Source organism: Pleurodeles waltl, chromosome 10 (assembly GCF_031143425.1).
Source record: "Pleurodeles waltl isolate 20211129_DDA chromosome 10, aPleWal1.hap1.20221129, whole genome shotgun sequence".
NCBI lineage: Eukaryota > Metazoa > Chordata > Amphibia > Caudata > Salamandridae > Pleurodeles > Pleurodeles waltl.
In genome coordinates, this window is record NC_090449.1 from 453783135 (window position 1) to 453803037 (window position 19903).

General features: G+C 41.4%; 1 protein-coding gene across 6 annotated transcripts in view; it reads left to right on the forward strand.

The window, feature by feature from the left end:
- SLC4A2 (solute carrier family 4 member 2) overlaps nt 1-19903 on the forward strand; it is a 2186615-nt gene that overhangs the window by 1772418 nt on the left and 394294 nt on the right. For all 6 annotated transcript variants that reach the window (XM_069210734.1, XM_069210733.1, XM_069210737.1 and 3 more), the window contains one exon: nt 167-376. In XM_069210734.1, the coding sequence (XP_069066835.1) occupies nt 167-376 (210 nt within the window). The remainder of the gene's footprint in view (nt 1-166; nt 377-19903) is intronic.

The window sequence follows — 19903 nt, forward strand, 5'->3', positions numbered from 1 at the left end:
CATCGGAGCTCAGAAAGTGTTTAGTTAATGAATGCATTTTCCTCATACTAATATATGTGAGGAGCATTTTGTGCTTTCCTGTGTGATTGTGTTTGCCAAATCTTCTTAAAATGCATAAGAAGGTTAACATGCCTAACTTACATGTGCCACCTGTGTCTCTAACTAGCATTACTCAAGAGGAAGAAATTGGAAGACGAAGATGATCCATTAAGGCGGACAGGTAGACCTTTTGGAGGTCTAATCAGGGATGTGCAGAGAAGATACCCAAAATATCTTAGTGACTTCAAAGATGCCCTGAATGCCCAGTGCATGGCTGCTGTGATCTTCATCTACTTTGCTGCTCTTTCTCCAGCCATAACGTTTGGGGGGCTTTTAGGTAAGACCTTACCCTTTCTTCCTTACAAGATATGATAACTTTCACTTGACTATGTACCCAAAATGAATTAAAATAAGATGTTTGTGGAATTAGTATTTGTCATCTCAATGCTGCACTTTGATGAAATATGGTGGCTTGGGGAATTAATTCTTTGGCATGATTGCAATGTGTGTTGACGGTATCAGCACTCTGTTTGAACCCAACAGAACTTCGGATGCGTTTGAGCATGCACGCACTTGTGGGCTTGTGCTTTGTATGTAAAATAGCACAGAGGTGCACAGACTAAGAAAGGAGCAAGCAAGGTAATTGTGCGTATGGAGCTGTCTTTTTCATGCAGCTCCCTTTAATCCTAATGAGTAAAAACTGCTATGCATACTTCATTCTATATTGAAGTATGCATAGCCGGAAAGAAAAGTCTGCTGTTAAATATTAAGACTCTTACATTTACCAACATGGCGTTGGTCATGTGGGTGCTGTGTCATTGGGCAGCATTGTGTGTGCATTGAAGTTGTGAATACATGGTATATTTAAAAAGTTTATTTTCTGTGACTGAAGGTATGTGAAAGGATGCGTTCACATCACTGTGGTATTGATTGTGTGGAGTTACCTTATCAGCAGTGTGCACAGTTTCTATATTGTTTATTCTGCGTATGTGATTAGTATGTACCATGTTAGCTACAATGCAATGATGTTTATTCATGAGCATGATGTTGGGGGTGTATGTAAAGCATTCGTTTTATCAGCATGTTCTCAAAACTTTGAAACCCCAACAGGCAGGTGTTAACTCAGTAGGTGCCTAACCACACGCCTTGTGACATGGACTGAAATGTAAAATTTGCTAATGATCATGAAGGAAAGTTAAGATTCTATTAAAGGCACCCCGGCGAAGATTATGCAAACACACTTCAGTAAATAATTCAGGAGCCGTGAGTCAATAGAAAAAAATGTAAACTAGATGTCCCTATTAGAATAGAATGATAATGATAAAAACATTCAACAAGTCGTCAAGGTTCTGTGTGAGAATTACAGAACTTTGATCTTTCAATTTTGCTCATATGTTTTACCTATCAAGTAACAACAAAGATTTGCAGTTGTCATGTCAATTAAACAAAGAAAGGTTAACATCACAATGTAACTAACTGATTAATTTCTTTCACTATAGCTAGAAAATGTTATATTTTTTGGTAGAGCCTGGAGGCTGATCCCGAAAGATTGGATAAATTATGGACCCTTGGTTGCTTTTTGTTCATCTAGCAATTAGAAAGTTACTCCTTTTCAGTAAACATTCTCACCTTGGTGTTTATAGCTTTGTCATCCAAGACTCTTTTGCCTATAAAAGATAGAATAGCATTTTTAGTTTGGCATATGGCTGTTTCCTGGAAAGGTCCTTAGTCAATGGTGAGGAAAGGAAAAGGTTCAGGAGTCAGTTTAAGTCTCAGAGACTGTTGTACATTGCAGAACAGAGAGGTGAATGCCACTAAGTAGTCTACATACCATGGTATGCTACCCAAGCAGGGCACCATGCATTGCCTTATGTGCTGCTGAAGTGGCAGATCTAGCAGAGTTTATTGTTTTGTATGCCAGCCCGCTGTCTGCTAATTCTTTACTAAACAATTACAATGTGCAAAATTCCCTGTCCCATACACCTCTTAACCTGCTTGTTCCACACAAAATGTTTTCCTGATAGTGCCATCAGACCACCCTTCCTAAATAAGGTGTGCATCTTGTTTCAAAATAACTGGGATCGTCCAACATTTATGAAAGTCAGCATCTCAGTGAGACACAAGGACATTTTGGCAGCATCTCAGGGAAGAGGGAGCAGAGAATCCCAGGAAAATTACATCTTTGCTGACATTCACACTTGACTCTTCCAGGCAAGCATCACTGGTACCTGATCTGCCTCTGCCTCTTCCTTGCGTTGCCACTATGACAATCATCATGAAGGGAGGAAAGGCATAATTGAACTTCCCTTTCCAGCCCCCCAGAAAAGCATTCCCTTCATTTGCATCTCGGTCCATTCTCAAGCTGAGGAAATTGGTAAGCTGGAACCGAACTGTCAAGTATGGGCTTCCATGACTCAGCTATTGTTAGAACCCCAGCATTTAGTTTCCAGTCACTGGTGTCTGTTACGAGCCGACACTGCAATCTGTCGCTAGATCTTTTTTGCCCTTGCAAGTACTTTGGCAAGACTATAATTTTCCTTCACCAGGCAAAAATTCCAGCACGCTGTGCCAACCTTTGCCAGTATTTTAGATTGTGTGCCTCTCAGATGATTAACATATATATGGCAGACTTATTGTACATCTTCAAAAGTAATGAGCTGATGGTCCAATCCTTTTGTTACTGACTTTATCACAAAGGATCACACCACTAGTTCTAGGCAATTTATGTGAGACCCAACTTTTAATCAGACCACCTTCCTTCTGTGGCAATATCTCCGTATCAGACATCCCAACATAGACGGCTGGCATCCGATTCTGTCACGCAGTATGGTGAGGTGTCACAGATGGCCCTGCCGTTCCAGTTCTCCATGTGTTCAGCCACCAGTCTAACTCGATGTAAGCCTCCTTCTGTAGTGGGATCTATTTGAGCCCTTTCTGAAAATCGGAGGTCTTCAGCTTCTGTAGTTTAGCAGGCTCATAGACATTGCCTAGATTTTTTAAGGCAGAAGGCACTCAAAACTGGCTAGGTGTCTTACCCTATTGTTTCTTGTCAAGACCTGCTATTGTTCCTTCCTGATGTTTCTCACTTTTTTCATAGATAACCTAAACATCACCTAAGAGAATCTGCCATGAATCCTATAAAGAACATGATCTGAGATGGTTGGAGAATCAACATTTCCACAAAGATGACAAAGCTCAGACTCTGCAAAAGGTTTATCCAAGTCTCCAAATGGGTCCTTAGCCAGAATGGGCCCTGGTACACAATGAAGATGTAGCCAGAATGGGTCCTGGTACATGATAAGGATGTAGTCCAGGTATATCATTGTCCTATCCCCCTGGGTCTGAGGAACCCAACAGCTGGTCTCAACAGCTTGATGAAGCACCACGGTGTAGAAGGCAACTCAAAGGGTAGGACAATAATTTTGAAAGCTTGGTTCCTCAAAATAAACTGAAGGAATCTCCTGTAGATCAGAAATATTGGAACCAGAACTTTGGCATCTATTAGAGCCAGCCTTACCATCCAGTTTCTGAAAAAGGAAATGCTGTAGATGGATTCCCTCTATCTTGAACTAGCTGTATATCAACCATGTTTTGAAGTCTGTTCGGCCTCCTAAGTTGACACCTCCCTTTTGTGCCAGGACAGTTGAGAGCAGTTGTTCCCTTTAAGTGGGCAGAGGACTGAACCATGTGTACATGGTGAACGCGGCTCAGGTCCTGGGGTTTTGCCCTATGTCAGCCTGCCAAAACATGGGAACAGCAACGTATATTTGTTTAAAAAAAATATATATATATAGCAATTCACTGAAAAAACAAAGGTTGCAGGAATGTTATAGTTAGGAAATAGAATTAAAAAAAAAAAAACTTAGAAATTCACTTAAAAAACCAAAGGCTACAGCGACGTTATAGTTAGACTCAGTTTCACTTGTACAAAACCATTGAAATTCAGCAGTTATAATTAGAGTTTGAGTTATTTCAAGTAACTATAACTTGTGGCCTAAGTTAACTATAGCTCACGACCCTCCATGCACAGTTTTGTTCTTCCGTAATTTGATTTTTAATGTTTCATCGAGATTTTTATTGACGTTATAAAAGTTGTCATGAGTGCTGTATCTGGGGTAATTAGCAGTGCATGGCGAGTGCTCGAGTTATAGTTAACTCAGCCTGCAAGTTATAGTAAAATAACTCAAACCATTCTATTTATTTTTTTGGGAAGGGGGCTGCTGGCCCCCCTCCCCTGGCTGATCTTCGCCCCAGGGACCTCATCGCCTGGGGCCCAGCCTAAACATTTTATTTTTTCAACTTGAGCCCCAGAGAGGTGGCGATACCCAGTGCTAGGGTTGGGGGAGGAGTGTCAGGCCGTGTGTTGTATTACTATTTTATTGTGTATTCTGTTTGAGGTACTTTCAGCTCTTAGAATTCTCACTTATACTGCAAATATAATTATATATTTATGAGCTAATATTAAAGTGTTGTGTACTCAAAATTATGCAACTATCGTGATGGGTTCATGTTTTACTTAGACAGCCCTACACCCCCTTCCTTGACCTAATAAAGGAAGCTACCTTTTCATCATAGACAAAGTTCCCAGAGTCCTAATTAGTGTCAAGCACTATCACTCTTGCCTTTGATAGTTCCCATTAGACCCTGGGACTGCATGGGCTGTGAAATTGCCAGCTAAGGATGCAGTCTGAGTCTAGGTCTCAGGAGACACATTATATTGCAATAAAGTTCTGATGTTGTGTCAAGGTTTCCAGGGACTGGACAAACCCCACGCTGCCTGTGGGGGCCCGAACCACAAGCCCCAGACTCCTTTGTGGCATTAGAGCTACCGGCTGCCATTTTGCACCGGGTGGCGTGCTGAATATGTCGCTGCATTCCCGCTCCATGGGACGAACTCCAAGCTGCCTGGGGGGGCCCGAACCACAAGCCCCAGACTCCTTTGTGGCATTAGAGCCGCCGGCTGCTATTTTGCGCCTGGAGGCATGCTGAAAAGGTCCCTGTATTTCTGCTCCATGGAACGAACTCCACGCTGCCTGCGGGGGGCTCGAACCACAAGCCCCAGACTCCTTTGCGCCATTAGAGCTGCCGGCTGCCATTTTGCGCCTGGAGGCATGCTGAAAAGGTCCCTGTATTCCCGCTCCATGGAACGAACTCCACGCTGCCTGCGGGGGGCTCGAACCACAAGCCCCAGACTCCTTTGCGCCATTAGAGCTGCCGGCTGCCATTTTGCGCCCGGAGGCGTGGTGAAAAGGTCGATGCATTCCCGCTCCGCGGGACACGGGCAGCATGCGCCTGGGCACGTCCCCGGGCGAAGAGCGGGCCCGTCTGCGCCAGTCAGAGCCCAGAGGAGGCTGGGCTGGGCATATTCTGTTGGCCATATTGTTTGAGATTTTGTATAAATCCTGCCTTGATTAGTAAAGATAATTTTATTTAGCAACTATATATTACATTTATAATGGGGAAAAGAAAGCAAAATCAAGTGGGAAATGATATTAGCATAAAATCTTCGAGCACCACTAATATGATTACTAACTATCTTACAGGCGCTGTGGGGAAACTTAATGAAGAGTTTATTAATGCTGAAGCATGTCTAGTGGCAACCAAGAATCTTTTACATGAGATATTATAGAAGTGAGCTCTGAGGCTGCTAACTCGATTACTGAACTAGATTCTCCAAAGGAAAGTATTTCTGAGGTGGTTCCTATGTCTTCTTTAGGCCCACCAGCACCGACAGATACAATAGCAGAAATTGAACCTTTGAATAGTATTGATGATCCAACCTCTCCTACACCTAAGAAGAAGAGAAGTAGGCAGTCAACAAAATCTAATTTCATAGTACCATCACAGCCTCTTAAGGGTGGTAAAACAACCTCCGAATTGCATGTAGGACACTTGTTAGTTGCCTCAATAGGCTATGATGGCCCTTTATTAAGAAGTATGGAAACTTTGTTTACAAAATTACATAGTAAATGAGATAATATAGAGTCCAAAGTATTGCTAGCAACTAAGGAGATAAAAGAACGTGTAAGCAGGATAGAAGTAAGTGTTAGGACGGTGTTTAATGCTAAAAACCCCATCTGTGGTTGTGATACTGGCCCGAATGAGAATCAAATGGATATAAGTATAAGGAACAATACAATGACAGGGAATATGAACCCTAATAAAAGAGGTATGAAAAACTACTACTCTACACTGAGTGAACCATCTCAACTAAAGGCACTTATTACTAATCAAGTGAGGCAATCAGATGTAAATCACAAATGGCAGAGTGTGCATAGAGATAGATCTGTGAAGGAGGTTTTACAACTACCCCCAGATGCCACTCCATATACAATCATACTAAAGAATGTTCCCAAATTGGGATCAAATATAGTTGAGACTTGGCCAGAATTACGTAATAAAGTAGCACATTGGATGTCGAAGAATATATGCACACCTGATATATTATTTCACAAAATTGTATATGCAAGACGAGTTCAGTTGGAAGAAGAATAGGGAGATTGTATAGTGGTAAATTTTTGCGACCCCTGTTTTGTGAGTAAATGGGGGATAAAAGACAGCGAACTTGAAAAAATATGAGAAGGGAGAAAATGGCTGTCCCTCTGGGTTATTTGTATAGAAAGTTGAATATTTTAGGTGAAAGATGCCCAGGGGATAAAAGGAAAGTACCCAGTAATCTGGAAAAGCATGATTACCTAGAATGTTCCAATCAATTTACCCCTCTGAGTAACATGGAGGATCAGGATTGACAGCAGGAGAACATGAATAGAATAGGAGTCTTTGTACCAGATGAAACATCAAGCATCACTATAGAGTCAATTCTAATAGCCAGAGCTGTAATGGGAATGTTGAGACTGACGGGAGGTCCTTAATAAGGGACTTGATACCCTTATGTTGTGGAATATAGCTGGGGTAAGAACTAAACTGGCCGATAAGGAATGGCAGACCATAATAAGTTCTTCAAATATTATCTGCCTACAAGAGACATGGCATACAAGATCCTTCTTTATTGAAGGGTATTCCGCATTCATTACATTAGCTTCCCCCTCATCTAGTGGGAGAGCCAAGTAGGGGGTTAGCAGTACTGATCTCAACATTAGTTCCGTTCACATTGGTGAAATCTTCCTTGACTCCCCTTATTATCAGTTTTTATATTTCTTGATTAATGGTATCATAGGAATTGTTTTAATCAACTATTACAGTAACAAATTTGATGATACTAAAAAAGTAGTGGCATTAACCCTTCAGGATGATTTGCATTTATTTTTTAAATGACATAACATCTACATATATATTGTTATAGGCTGGAGATTTTAACATCTGGACGTGCCAGACTACTATAGAAAAGATATGTGGATTTACCGATGATCAGGGAAACGCCCTATCTCATTTTTTACATAATAATTATGGAACTATATTGAATTAATTCATATTTAGATATGATCTGGAACTGGTGGAATAAGAGGAGGCCATGGGAGAGAAGCATCCAACGTTTAGGGAGGAGGGCATCTTTCAACTATTGATCACATACTAATCTCTAGGATGAACGTCGTTATGATGGCACCATTAAAAATAAAGCCAACTATATATCTTGATCACCACCCTCTGCTACTTACCCTGAATCTAGCTAAACCCTATATTATAGGAGAACAACTAGCAACAAACATAGGAATAAAAAGGGAAAATGGAATTGGCATAAAATGTACTGGATTAAATTAAATAGACCTGATGAAAAAAATTGTGACTCGATAAAGACATTTTATTATGCACAGAATTTAACCAAAGTCCATTAGAGATTTTAGCGTCTTTTACTCAACTTAGTAATGCCATATCAGAGAGCCTAAAAGTGACACCTGGCAATAAGAAGAGAGTAAAACAGGATTGGTTTGATCGTAACTGCTCACAAGCAAGTCAGGAACTTAAGCGAGCCTTGTAGGCTGGACCAAGAGATAGGGAAGAAGTAATTTCCAAACGTTCCAGCTATAAAATGCATTGGAGATTAGGAAGGCACAATTGAGAGCTAGGGCATGGGAAAATCTCGAGCAAGCAGCGGCATTAAGAGGTAGCACCCAATTTTGGAAAACCATTAACCAACCATTCATACAAATAGAGATGCACTTGGAATTACTATACATGTTCCATTAGCGGACTGGCTCTCTCATGTTGGCACAATAGTTAATCCAGATCGCTTGGCAATGTATTAATCGGACACTGGGATAATTGAGATCAAGCCACCCTTTCTGAAAATGATTAGTTTAGAGGAAGTGAGATCTGCTATGGGAAGATGTTCGAAAGGGAAGGCACCGGGCCCTGATGGAGTGCCAGTAGATGCTTACCTGACATCTATGGCTCTATGGTGCCCTATTTTGACCCAGGTTTTTTAGAGTGTGACAAAGGGATATATCCTTACCTCATGGACAGAAAGCATAATTGTTCGTATTTTTAAAAAGGGAAACAGAGGTGACCCTAAATGCTATTGACCTATTTCCCTTTTAGACTCTTCGATCACATTATTAGGGAGAGTACTCCTAGAAAGACTAGAGTCTTGGGCAATCGCTAATCAGATACTTATGGAGGCGCAATTGGGATTTAGACCCGAGGTTGGTATACTGGACCAGTGCATAAATCTTAATCTAATAATAAGTAAATACACAATAGCAAAATAGAGTTTATGGATGATAGAGACATCTACCTGAATTTGAATAAAACAGTCGTTATGACTTGTGGCCCGGGAAAGGCCAGAAAGAAAACTTATATTATTAAGGGCCACAAATTTGATGAGTTAAATAGTTTTACATATCTGGGTGTACAGTATTCTAATAAGGGCCACTGGAAACAACATCTAGAACAAATCAAGATCAAGTATATAAGCGCAACAGAGGCCGTTTTTAGATTTTCAAGGAAAATTGGCAATAAACCCCTTATGGAAATGCTACAAATTTATAGAAGCAAAACAATTATTAGTATCACGTATGGCTCTGCACTTTGGGGCTCAACGCCTGAGATTGAGTCATTACAAGCATTAGAGAATACATTCCTCTGTTGACTACTTGCAGTGCTAAATACCACTTCTACTTATATGGTACACACAGAATTAGGCTGTCCTTATGTGGAAGAATCAATATATATTAGTGCCTTATTGTGATGGAACCGCATTTGGTCTAAAGAAGGGACCCGATTTACAAAAGAGATAATTAAAGATTGCCTCACATTTGAACATTGGGTCAGAATTCCATTGTTTGTGCATTAAAAAAATTAACTTAAAAGCATAAATCTGGATTCAAAACTAGACTATCCATGTATTATTCTTCAATTCAACAAAAAAATAATTGAGAAAACAATTAATGGAACAGAGGGAAAGTGATAGAGCAAACAGAGAATGTAGGAAATCGACAGTAGCACTTTATATGACTGCAGCAAATGAGACAATTCAAAACTATTTATTAATAGTCTCAAACATCCAAGACAGATTTTATTTAACTCGGATGTGCTTTAGGACATTGCATTTTGTAGTATCTTTCCCAAAGATGAGGAAACGGAGTAAAAATGTACCGAAGCGTCCCTGTGCGGGACGATTTGCACAATCCACAGTACACTTTATTATATCTTGTAGATTTTATCATGATATTAGGAAATGTTTCTTAAAACCTCTATTTGTTATTAACAAACTATTTAACTGTAGAGAAGCTTTTAATTATTTATGTAAATTGGATAGTAAAGAGAAATGTTATGCAGTAATCAAATTCATTTTACATGCTATAGAACAGAGGAAAACACGTATGCACCTAGAAACCCTCCGCAATGAGAATGAATAATGATCACATTTGTTCAAATGAAGGATTTTATCCATTGTTACTAGTGTTTAGAAATTTTTTATTGTGTGTCATCTTTGTTTTTGAAAGAATTGTATATCTTTCATGGAGTAATATCCGAATAAAGATTGATTTGATTTGATTTGACTGCGACTCCAGTAAGAATCCCAGTCTTCCTGATTCATCTCTGTTGATCAGAACAAAGGCACAGAGATCAAGCAGAGAGGCAGAGGGCAAAGCGGGAGGGGGGCAAGAGAGAGAGGAGGGCAAAGGTGACACTTGTTTGCTTCAGATCATCAAGAAGGAAACAGCAAGGCTGGTAGGGCCAGGGAGACTTGACACGGAGCACATAAACTAAGGTTTAAATAATACAGCAGTGAAGACATACAACCACAAACAATACATGTACATCAAGGAAATGGATGTTAGTAGACTTCAGGGTGGTCGGTTCTGTAAAGAGCCCAAAACTGACTTGGATACAGGTACCAAAACCCAGCACGCCAAGAAAGCAGTAAAAGTAAAACAATAGAGAAAAAGGGTTCATGGTAACACACCTGTCTAATTCCACTAAACGAGGGAACCAATCAGGGACAAAATTAGAAAAGTGCAGGGGAGGAACATGCTTCCAATCTCTTGAAATGAAAAGACACAACTATATGAAAAGTTGCCGGACAGAGACTTCATGCTAACCTGTGTTTTATGTTTCTCTCTGCCTAACAAGACCCAAAAGTGGTGTGTCTCATCTGGAAGTGAGTTCCAAATAAGTTTAGCATTCTAGTTCTCCAACCAAGTTTTCACCAATCCATTCTCTTTTTCTTCGAGGGGTTTGAGGTCAGAGGTGGTGTACACGCTGTCATAGAATTATCATAGTCTGCCCACTGATTGCAGAACACCTAGGATGACCAGTGTATCATTCTGAATATGGATGCAAGAACTTTTTGAACATTGTACTCCTGCCGAAAGGAATTCTAAATATGGGTGCTCGAAGTGGGGTTTATCTACATACCTTTCTATAAATTAAAGGTGGTTCCACGAAATGATTGACTCAGGAGTTAATTAGATACAAGTACTGAAGTTAGAAATTAAAAGCTGTACATGTGCAGCAGTGGTATTACTTAAACTAATTGTTTACATACATCCGTGAAAAGCATGGAAACAAGAAAAAATTGCAACCCTGATTGACCTAATAACTTCACTGCAAAAACTATATCAGTATGTACATTTCATAATCTCAGGGGATTTTAACTTAAACCTGAATGGGATGATCAAATATCAAGATCACCAAAATAATTCCACTAACATGACAAAGGCCCGAAAACAGCTGGAGGAATGCAGCTTAATGATTTTGAATGGTGACACAAAGAGGAATTCCCGGCAGCAGCGACATTCTTGTGCTGAAGAAGTTGATCAGCTATAGACAACACACCAATAAGTGAAGACTTTCGCTTCCTGGTAAATTCCTTTCAAATCCTCCCACGCCCAGAAAGTGATCACCTCCCTCAAATCCTCAGATTAGATGGCATCTACTCCAAGATAAGAATAGCAAAAGACCTGGTTGTAAAACCAGCAGCTTACAATTTTAAAAAGCTAAAATGGCACGGCAGGGGCATGGACTTAATAATGATGGTTGTTCACTTCCATGTAAGAAAACAAGAGGTGCCTAATGATGGAGTTGTCTCTTACGATGAGGCTTGGGCTAACCTCATTATGATTCTCCTAACAGAATTTCCATCCAAATCAGCATCATTCAATGGAAGGATAAAAATGCTCCAGGACATGTGGGAAGAGAACTCTAATTTTCTACAGGGTTGCAGGAAATAAAGAAATAAATTGCCAGAGAAATGAGAAGAGTAGCAGCGGAAGCAATGATCGTGATAAAGTCAGTAAAATTGCAGCTAAGAACAATGAGGTTATTATACCATAAAGAATGCTGGAAGGCCAAAAAGCAGTGCCAAGAGAAAATATGGAATAAGCTGCTAAGGTCCAGCAAACACCATAACAGTAAATAATTTTGGGGTGTGATAAGTAGGCACGCCACCAAAATGCAGAGATCTCTGAAAAAACCTGGAAAGAGTATGTTTGAGAAATGTATACCAAGCCTGTAACTTTTCTGAAAAATGAAAACCAAAGAAACCAGAAGGCGCTGCGGTTAGAAGCCAGTGGTAGTGTTTTGGAATCAAGCCAAAAAGGCAAAAGTCCACTCATGGAGCCAGGAAACATCGGACCGCAGTGCCTGACTGACCCAAAGTGATTAGAGATTATCATAAAGAAAATGAAGTTAGAAAAAGCTGCAGGCCTGAATGGTCTTTTCAATGCACTATTCAAGCAGAAGGTGGTCTTCTGGGCCAGGTATTTAACTCCTCATTTTAATTAAATTTACCAGAGGAATGTTATACAGCTTAATGGAAAGAGAAAAATGTTCACCCAATTTATAAAAAAAGGAAGTCTCTCTTCTCAATGTAATTATAGGTTAATAGCGCTGATCGACGTGGAAGCCAAATTGTATGCATCCTGTATTCTACAAAATTCACAAGCCTGAGCCATTGGAAAAAACGTTATACTTAGTATGCAGACGAGGTTTAGGCAAGGCATGGGAACAACAACAAATTTATTGACACAATCATGACAGAAAATACTATAAGGCAAAAAACTCACTTTGTAGATTTGTAGACCTCAAATCTGCCTTCGATCGCATACCAGGTAAGCAACTTTGAGCTAAGATAGCTGAATGGGGTATCCCAGGAAAATACTAAACGTGATCATAGCATTGTACAGTGACACATAGGCACAGGTTATACTACGAAATGGCAGCAGAGTCAGCTCAAGAATTCACCCGATGAGCGTCTTGAAACAGGTGTGCGTCTAAGCTCCGAGCTTCTTCATTTTATATAAGAAGTAGATTAAGATTGTAGCATTTACTATATAAGTTTGTAATATATAATTACAATAGCAGTGCAAATTAAGAGTATGTTTGAGTAAAATTAACAGTTCAAGTGCTTTCCGATTTGAGGAGTCAATGTAATCTGTTTGGAGTCAGCAAAATAATGAGTGTTGTTGTAATTCATTACAGCTTTACCAATGAGCCTGGTTCAATGTTTGATTATTGCTTGCAGCTGCAGGTAATCACACAATCCTTTGGGTGAAATTCAAGAGAACAGTCCCATAACAGGGATAAGGAATCGATTAGTCCATTTTTTTATTTTTTATATTTTTATTTTTCATGTTGATAGCATGAACACGCTGTAAGAAGCTACAGTGTGTTTACATTATAGATAGAGTACGCGCGTTAGTCCGTCTTCTGTGTTAATGGGTCGGATAGTCCGTTACCCATTTTTATGCCTCAATACTATTTCAATGCCGATTAGAACCGTGGCGGGTTTCTTCGGCAGTTTCAGAGTATTCGCGATGGCGTATACTCAGTCACACAACCCTCAGTGATAAGATGAGATGGACAGTCACGGGCTAACATTTAACTCTTATTTCGGAATTGTAATGGTCAAATTTACTATTAATGAGTTTTTCAATTATTTTTTATTTGGTAACACATCCTTATAGATAATATGAAATTATTGACTCAGTAAACAAAGGGGCAGCACATCAAAATTGGAGATATTGTCCAGGTATGTTATCAGACTTAACAACTTGAACACAGGTTTTCAATACACTGGATGGAGGTGTTAGTATAATGTAGACTTAAAACAGCTGTTTATAATATCACAATTTGGGCACCATGCACAAAGGGAGAATATCAAAATATCATAGAATGGAGTGAGTGCACAAAGATTTTGCAAAATTATAATGTGGTAATGAAAACCTTTTTGGGCACATTCACTGAGTAATGGTGTTCCAACAATTGGAGAAATGTTACGGTTTCCACATGGAGAGCATGAATTTGCAATGTGTTAATAAGAATCTGTAATATGAATGAATATTAATGTATACTTTATATAAATGCCATTTAGGAAGTCCTGAGGAAATCTAAAGGTACTCCTAAAACGAAACACGTGTTGGCTTGGCATAAAGGATGATGTAACTGACTGAATATCGTACAATCGACCTGACCAATGAAATTTGGAAAAGGATATCAAGATGGTTGTTTGATGTGAATTGGAACATCACTCAAATTTCTGATGGACTGATGTTGTACAGAAAGGATGCTGGATTATGGACTAGAATTATGGATTAGTAAACAAGATTTTGGGATGATTTTTTGATGTGAATTTGAACATTATATAAATGTGTGACGAGTAGGAGGTTGTGATAAAAGGAATAAATATTTGTTATTTGTACGATTTAAAAGAGGTTTTCATATTTAATTTCAACATTAAGTAGGGTTTGAGATTTTTAACGTAGGCTGTTTAGATGCTTACACTGAGCTGCAAGGATTAGTGCTGAACTTAGATAAAAACAAAAATTGTAATTTAGAGGATTCCAAGTATAAGTCATTCTCTTGGTCTATTAGGGACAAGCAGGTGGAGGTAGTTTAAGCTTATAAATACTTAAACATTCACATTGGGCTTCAGTTGTCCTTCAAGAAACATCTGGCTACAATGCAGGAAAAAGGCCACACATTAACTCTTGAAAAAGAAATTGAACTCCCCTTCTTATGGTCACCTATTAAAGATAATGGAAGCCCAACTCATCCTGGCAGTGGCATATGGTTTGGAAATTATGAACAGCAAGGAAGCAGACTTCTTAAATCAGATTCAAACAAATGTTTATAAAGCTGTGGCTTGAATTTGGTCTTAAAAACCAAAGGCTACAAAGAATAAACACCGTCATTATACTGTGTTGTAAACTCCACACGGCTGAAAGCGGGCTCTTGGATAATCTAAGCTGGTGTGAAATTGAGGCACAAATAAGGTAAAATAAAGCAAATTCCTGGGGTGAATATCTAAGAGAGGCTCTAAAAGAATTAGGCATCCAGGACCTATGGGACAGCAACATTGAAGGAGCAGCCTACAGTCAAATAATAAATTCTTCAATAAAGCATCAGTCACTTTTACAAGATAAGAATTCATTTGCACTGCTGTGGCATGCCTGGACAGTGATTAGCTCCTATTGAGGACTGAAGCCTCATATGTACACAACTGCCCATTTCTCTCCTGCGCTAAAAAGATCTTTTATGCTACATTGATTCAGACACTGAGACTAAAAATATCTCCTCCTAACATGGAAGGGCAGGCCGACACACCCATGTTGCCGGTTATGTAGGAAACAAAACAGAGTTGATATCTCACATCCTATAGATGTGTCCAATAGTTCTGAAGGCCAGGAAGAAATGATTTGAACCACTATTTCAGACGCTCCACATCCACACTTGTAGGCAAGCGGTCATCGCATGGCTATACAGAGATTCGATCCCCCTCATGAAATTCCTGAGTAGCATTGAGATTGAGGCTGACTAGAATCCAACAATATGGTGCATATCTGCAGCTTTGGCAGACTTTGTATAACGTTAAAGCATCTCAGAGGCCATGTAGCATGTTTAAATTTTACAAGCATTGTTCAGCTGTCACTCATATGTAGTCAGTAGAAGAGGCTAATTGAGTTTCTTTACATGGTTTTGTGGTGGTTTGATCCCCCTGTCTTGCCAAGGAACTAATTTGTAAAACTGGTAATGAAACTCTTGAGTAACATCGAGATATGGGTTGACTAGGATCCAACGATATGTTGCATAACTGCACCTTTGGCAGACCTTGTATAATGTCAAAGCATCCTAGAGTCCAAGTAGTGTGTTTATATTTTTTAAGCACTGTTTGGTTGTCCCTCATATGTAGTCAGTAGAAGGGGTTAATGGAGTTTCTTAGTTAAATGGTAGCTATGACTCCTGCATGAACTGTTGCTCTCATTTGACTTGACCCTGGCAATGCAATTTAGAGCTAATTATCCTCGTGAAACACCTGGTCATTTGTGGTAAAGTCATTTGTGGTAAAGTCTGGTTGTGTGTCAAGTAGTAGGGCAAATGTAACACAGATATTGAGGCCGATTAGAGATCCACAACATGTCTTATAAAATGCACTTTTTGAAAATCTTGCATCATGTTAAAACACCTTAGAGCTCTGGCAATATTTTTTTTATTCTGTTTTGTCGACTGGTAGTCCCTTAGGCCTAGGCAGTTGAGGGGGTAAACCGTGATGTTTAGTAGAAGGTAGATGTGATAACCATTGTATTTATTAGATTTTATTAAATGTTAATGCACTGTAGATCCAAGCCAACTTGGTGGAATATTGAGGATGTATTCAATGACTACATAGGTGTTAGCTATGTAATTAGTCGTAGGGTTATAATGTTTTTAGCAATATGTTCAGCAAACATGATCACAACCAGTTTTAGTTTTTATCTGTATGAAATGAGTTTCATTAACTAAGGAATACAACTCAAACTTGACAGACAGTGTCTCATGCTGATGTTGCAAACATCTTAAATGAGAGAATTCCCCTCACAATTCAGTGGGGATCACCAGTTGTTTGTGCTCTAAATGATGCGCTAACTGAGAAGCTCGTTGAAGCCGTCACAGCATAATTTTTAAATGCAGACAATCGCTAATAAGTAATGTTGCATTGCCCCTGTCCGAAGAGACACCTCAAGCAATTTGTAATAATAAACTGATGGTTTTTTAAGGCAGTCAGTGGAAAATAATTTATGATAAGACTCCTAGCTGCAATTCCTTACCTTTGAATTTCCCAGATGTGAGACTGGATCAGGAAACTTTTGCTTGAGCAACACCCCTGCGCTTGCTGTCAGGTGTTCGGTTACCGCGTTGTGTCGGTGGCATTGTTGGCACTGGATGTGACGTCGCAGTCACCTATATAGGCACCACCCAGGTGCGTGAACATCAGTTCTTTTCTTTCTGCACCAGTTAGCGCAGATCCGGAGAGCTCTATCCCACTGTCGTTTTTTGACAGGCTTTTTTCGACATTTTGTTGAGTATTTTTGTAAAGTGTGTCAAGATGACATCTAAGAAGGTAGGTTTCAAGCTATGTGGTGCCTGTCACTGCGCCATGTTGGTCATGGACCCTCACCTTGTCTGCCTATGGTGTTGCGAGTGCAACCACAACTCGGTGTCATGCTCAGACTGCTAGGCCATGGCACTGAAGGCTTTGAGGGAGTGGTCGTTGAAGCTGCTTGGGGCACAGCAGTGGACGCCATCTGGTGTGACACCTAGGAGGTCACTGTATAGGAGAAGGTTGCAGGACCTCTCCAGGAGCCCTGAGTCCTCTTTCTCCCAATGGTCCATGTCCAGCACAGGGGCTCCTGTAAATAGGATGATTGGCTGCCACCATTTCCCTGCACCGGACGACCCTAGTTTCCTCAGCCGACACTCCACTCCAGAGAGCTTGGTAGTCTAAGCCTCAACTTCTCATGGCACATTCCCTTCTCTTCCCCCGGACAGGGATTCCAAGAGGCTGTACCAGCTTGGGAAGAAAATGTTTTCTTCCACCAGCCTGACACTGAGTATGGTGAACACCTCATGCTTGTTGGGCTGTTTCTCACCCACCTTATGGGATATGGTTGTGCAGGTGCTGTCACAGGTTCCGAAGGAGGCCCGGGCCATCCTCTCCCAAGCAGTGAAAGATGGGAGGGACGCAGTGAAGTTCACCTTTCGGTGGGGCCTGGATGTGATTTACTCGCTGGTCGACGGTGGAATTACAGCACCACACCTGGCTGACACCATCTGGCTTTTTGGGGGATGTCCAGGCCAACCTTATGGACATGCCCTTCGATGGGACTCGCTTGTGTGGTGAGAAGGCAGACTCTATGCTGGAGCACTTTAAGGACTCGGGCAACAGCCAAGTCCTTGTGCCTGTTGGTGACCCCTCATCCTCTGTCTGCCTTTTAGCCCCTTTCATGGCCACGGAAGGGGCCTACCACCACCCCAGCCCTATGCCAGTGCTGTGTCTTCAAACCTAGTGGGTCTGGGAGCCAGAAGTCATTTGCAACCCAACCCCTGGCAGCTGTAGCCTCCAAGCTCTCCAAGTTTAATTCAGCGGGACCATGCTTTCCCAGTTGTAGGGAGAATTGAATATCATCTCCACTGCCAGTCTATTACATTGGACCCTTGGGTACTGCAGATAATTCGGAAGGACTATGCCCTCCTGTCTTCTAATCCTTTCCTCCCCCAATACCACCAACATTTGAACGGTTGGAGGAGGATCATTTGTCTCTGCCCCGAGAGGAAGTTATGGCTCTCTTGACCAAGACAGCCATACAATGGGACCTCATATCAGAAGTAGGCAGTGGTTGTTTTGCGCTTTACTTTCTGATACCCAAAAAGAAGATGGATCTTTGCCCTATTCTAGACCTATGGACCATCAGTCTCTTCCTCAAGAAGGGGAAGTTCAAGTTGTAGTCGTGGCTCAGGTCTTGTCTGCTCTATACCAAGAAGACTGGTTGGTAGCGCTGGACTTACAGGTTGCGTATTTTCACATTTCCATCCTGACTGCCAGAGGTGTTACCTGCAGTTCAAGGTCAACCATGAGCACTTTCAATTCACTGTGCTCCCATTTGGTCTCGCCAGCGCTCCTTGAGTGTTTACCAAGGTGATGGCGGTGGTCACAGCTCATCTGTGCAGGTTAGGGGTTTCAGTTTTCCCGTACCTCGACGATTGGCTGTTGATGACAAGCTCGCCCCAGACTGTCGTCTCCCCCCTCCAGACTACGGTGAACATTCTACATTAGTTGGGATTCACTATACATTTGCCAAAGTCACACCTGAATTCCTCTCAGATGCTCTCTTTCACAGGAGCAATTCTGGACACAGTGCTTTTCGGGCTTATACTCCTGAGCAGCGAGTCCAAGATATTCAGGTTATGATACTGCTGTTTCAGCCCCTATCCTGAGTTTCGGTGAGACTGACTCTGAGTCTGCTGGGCCTCATGGCCTCCTGCATCATGCTGGTAAATTGTGCCAGATGGTATATGTGGGCAGTGGGACCTGAAATTCCAGTGAGAGTAGCATTAGGGAAAACTTTCCGACATGGTCAGATCTTGGAGGAAATTGCAAAAGACCTGCAGTGGTAGATTACGAACTGCAATTGGGTCAAAGGCAGACTCCTCTCCCTTCTCCAGATGTGTCACTTCTGGGATGGGGCAGCCATCTGGGAGAGGTTGACATCAGAGGGCTCTAGTCTCTGGCAGAATCCGTACTCCACATCAATCTCTTGGAGCAACTGGCTATCCGGCTAGCAGTGAAAGCATTTCTCCACTCTGTCAAGGGGAGGTTAGTTCAGTGTTCACGGCCAACACTACATCCATGTCGTACTGCAACAAGCAGAGCGGGTTGGGGTTGTGGACCCTTTGTCAAGAGCCCTGCGTCTCTGGACATGGCTGGAACAGCATGGCATAACCCCGGTGGTTCAATACCTGTCAGGTTCTCTGAACGCCAGGGCAGACAAACTTAGGCATCTGTGCCTGGCGGATCATGAGTGATGTCTCCACTCGGAGGTGGCACAAGGACTCTTTTAGCAGTGGGGAGAGCCTTGGTTAGATCTGTTTGCCTCCGAAGAGAACGTACAATGTCAGCAGTATTGTGCATTGGAGTTTCCAAGGCGGCAATCGCTTGGCAACGCTTTTCATCACGAGTGGAGCTCAGGCCTGTTGTACGCCTTTTTGCCCATACCGCTTCTGTCCAGAGTTCTCAAGAAGATCATGAAAGACCGGGCCCAAGTAAACCTTGTAGCTTTGGACTGGGCACAGAGAGTCAGGTATCCCAAGCTTCTGCAAATGAATATCGATCCTCCAAACAGTCTGCCACTTCGGGAGGATCTTCTGTCGCAGCAGCAGGGAGGGGCACTCCACCTGAACTTGTAAACTCTGCATCTTCATGCATGGAGATTGAGTAGCGACAGTTGACAGCCTTCGACCTTGCTCCTGAAGTCTGTAATGCTATTTTAGCAGCCCGGTGTTGCGCCACAAAAACAGTTTATGCCTGCCATTGGCAAAGATTTATAAAATATTGTACAGAGAAGTCTTTAGATCCTCTTTCTGCTTCTTTCTCTGATGTTCTGCTTTTCATTCTGTCCCTTGCCCAACAGGGTTTTGCACTGGGCAC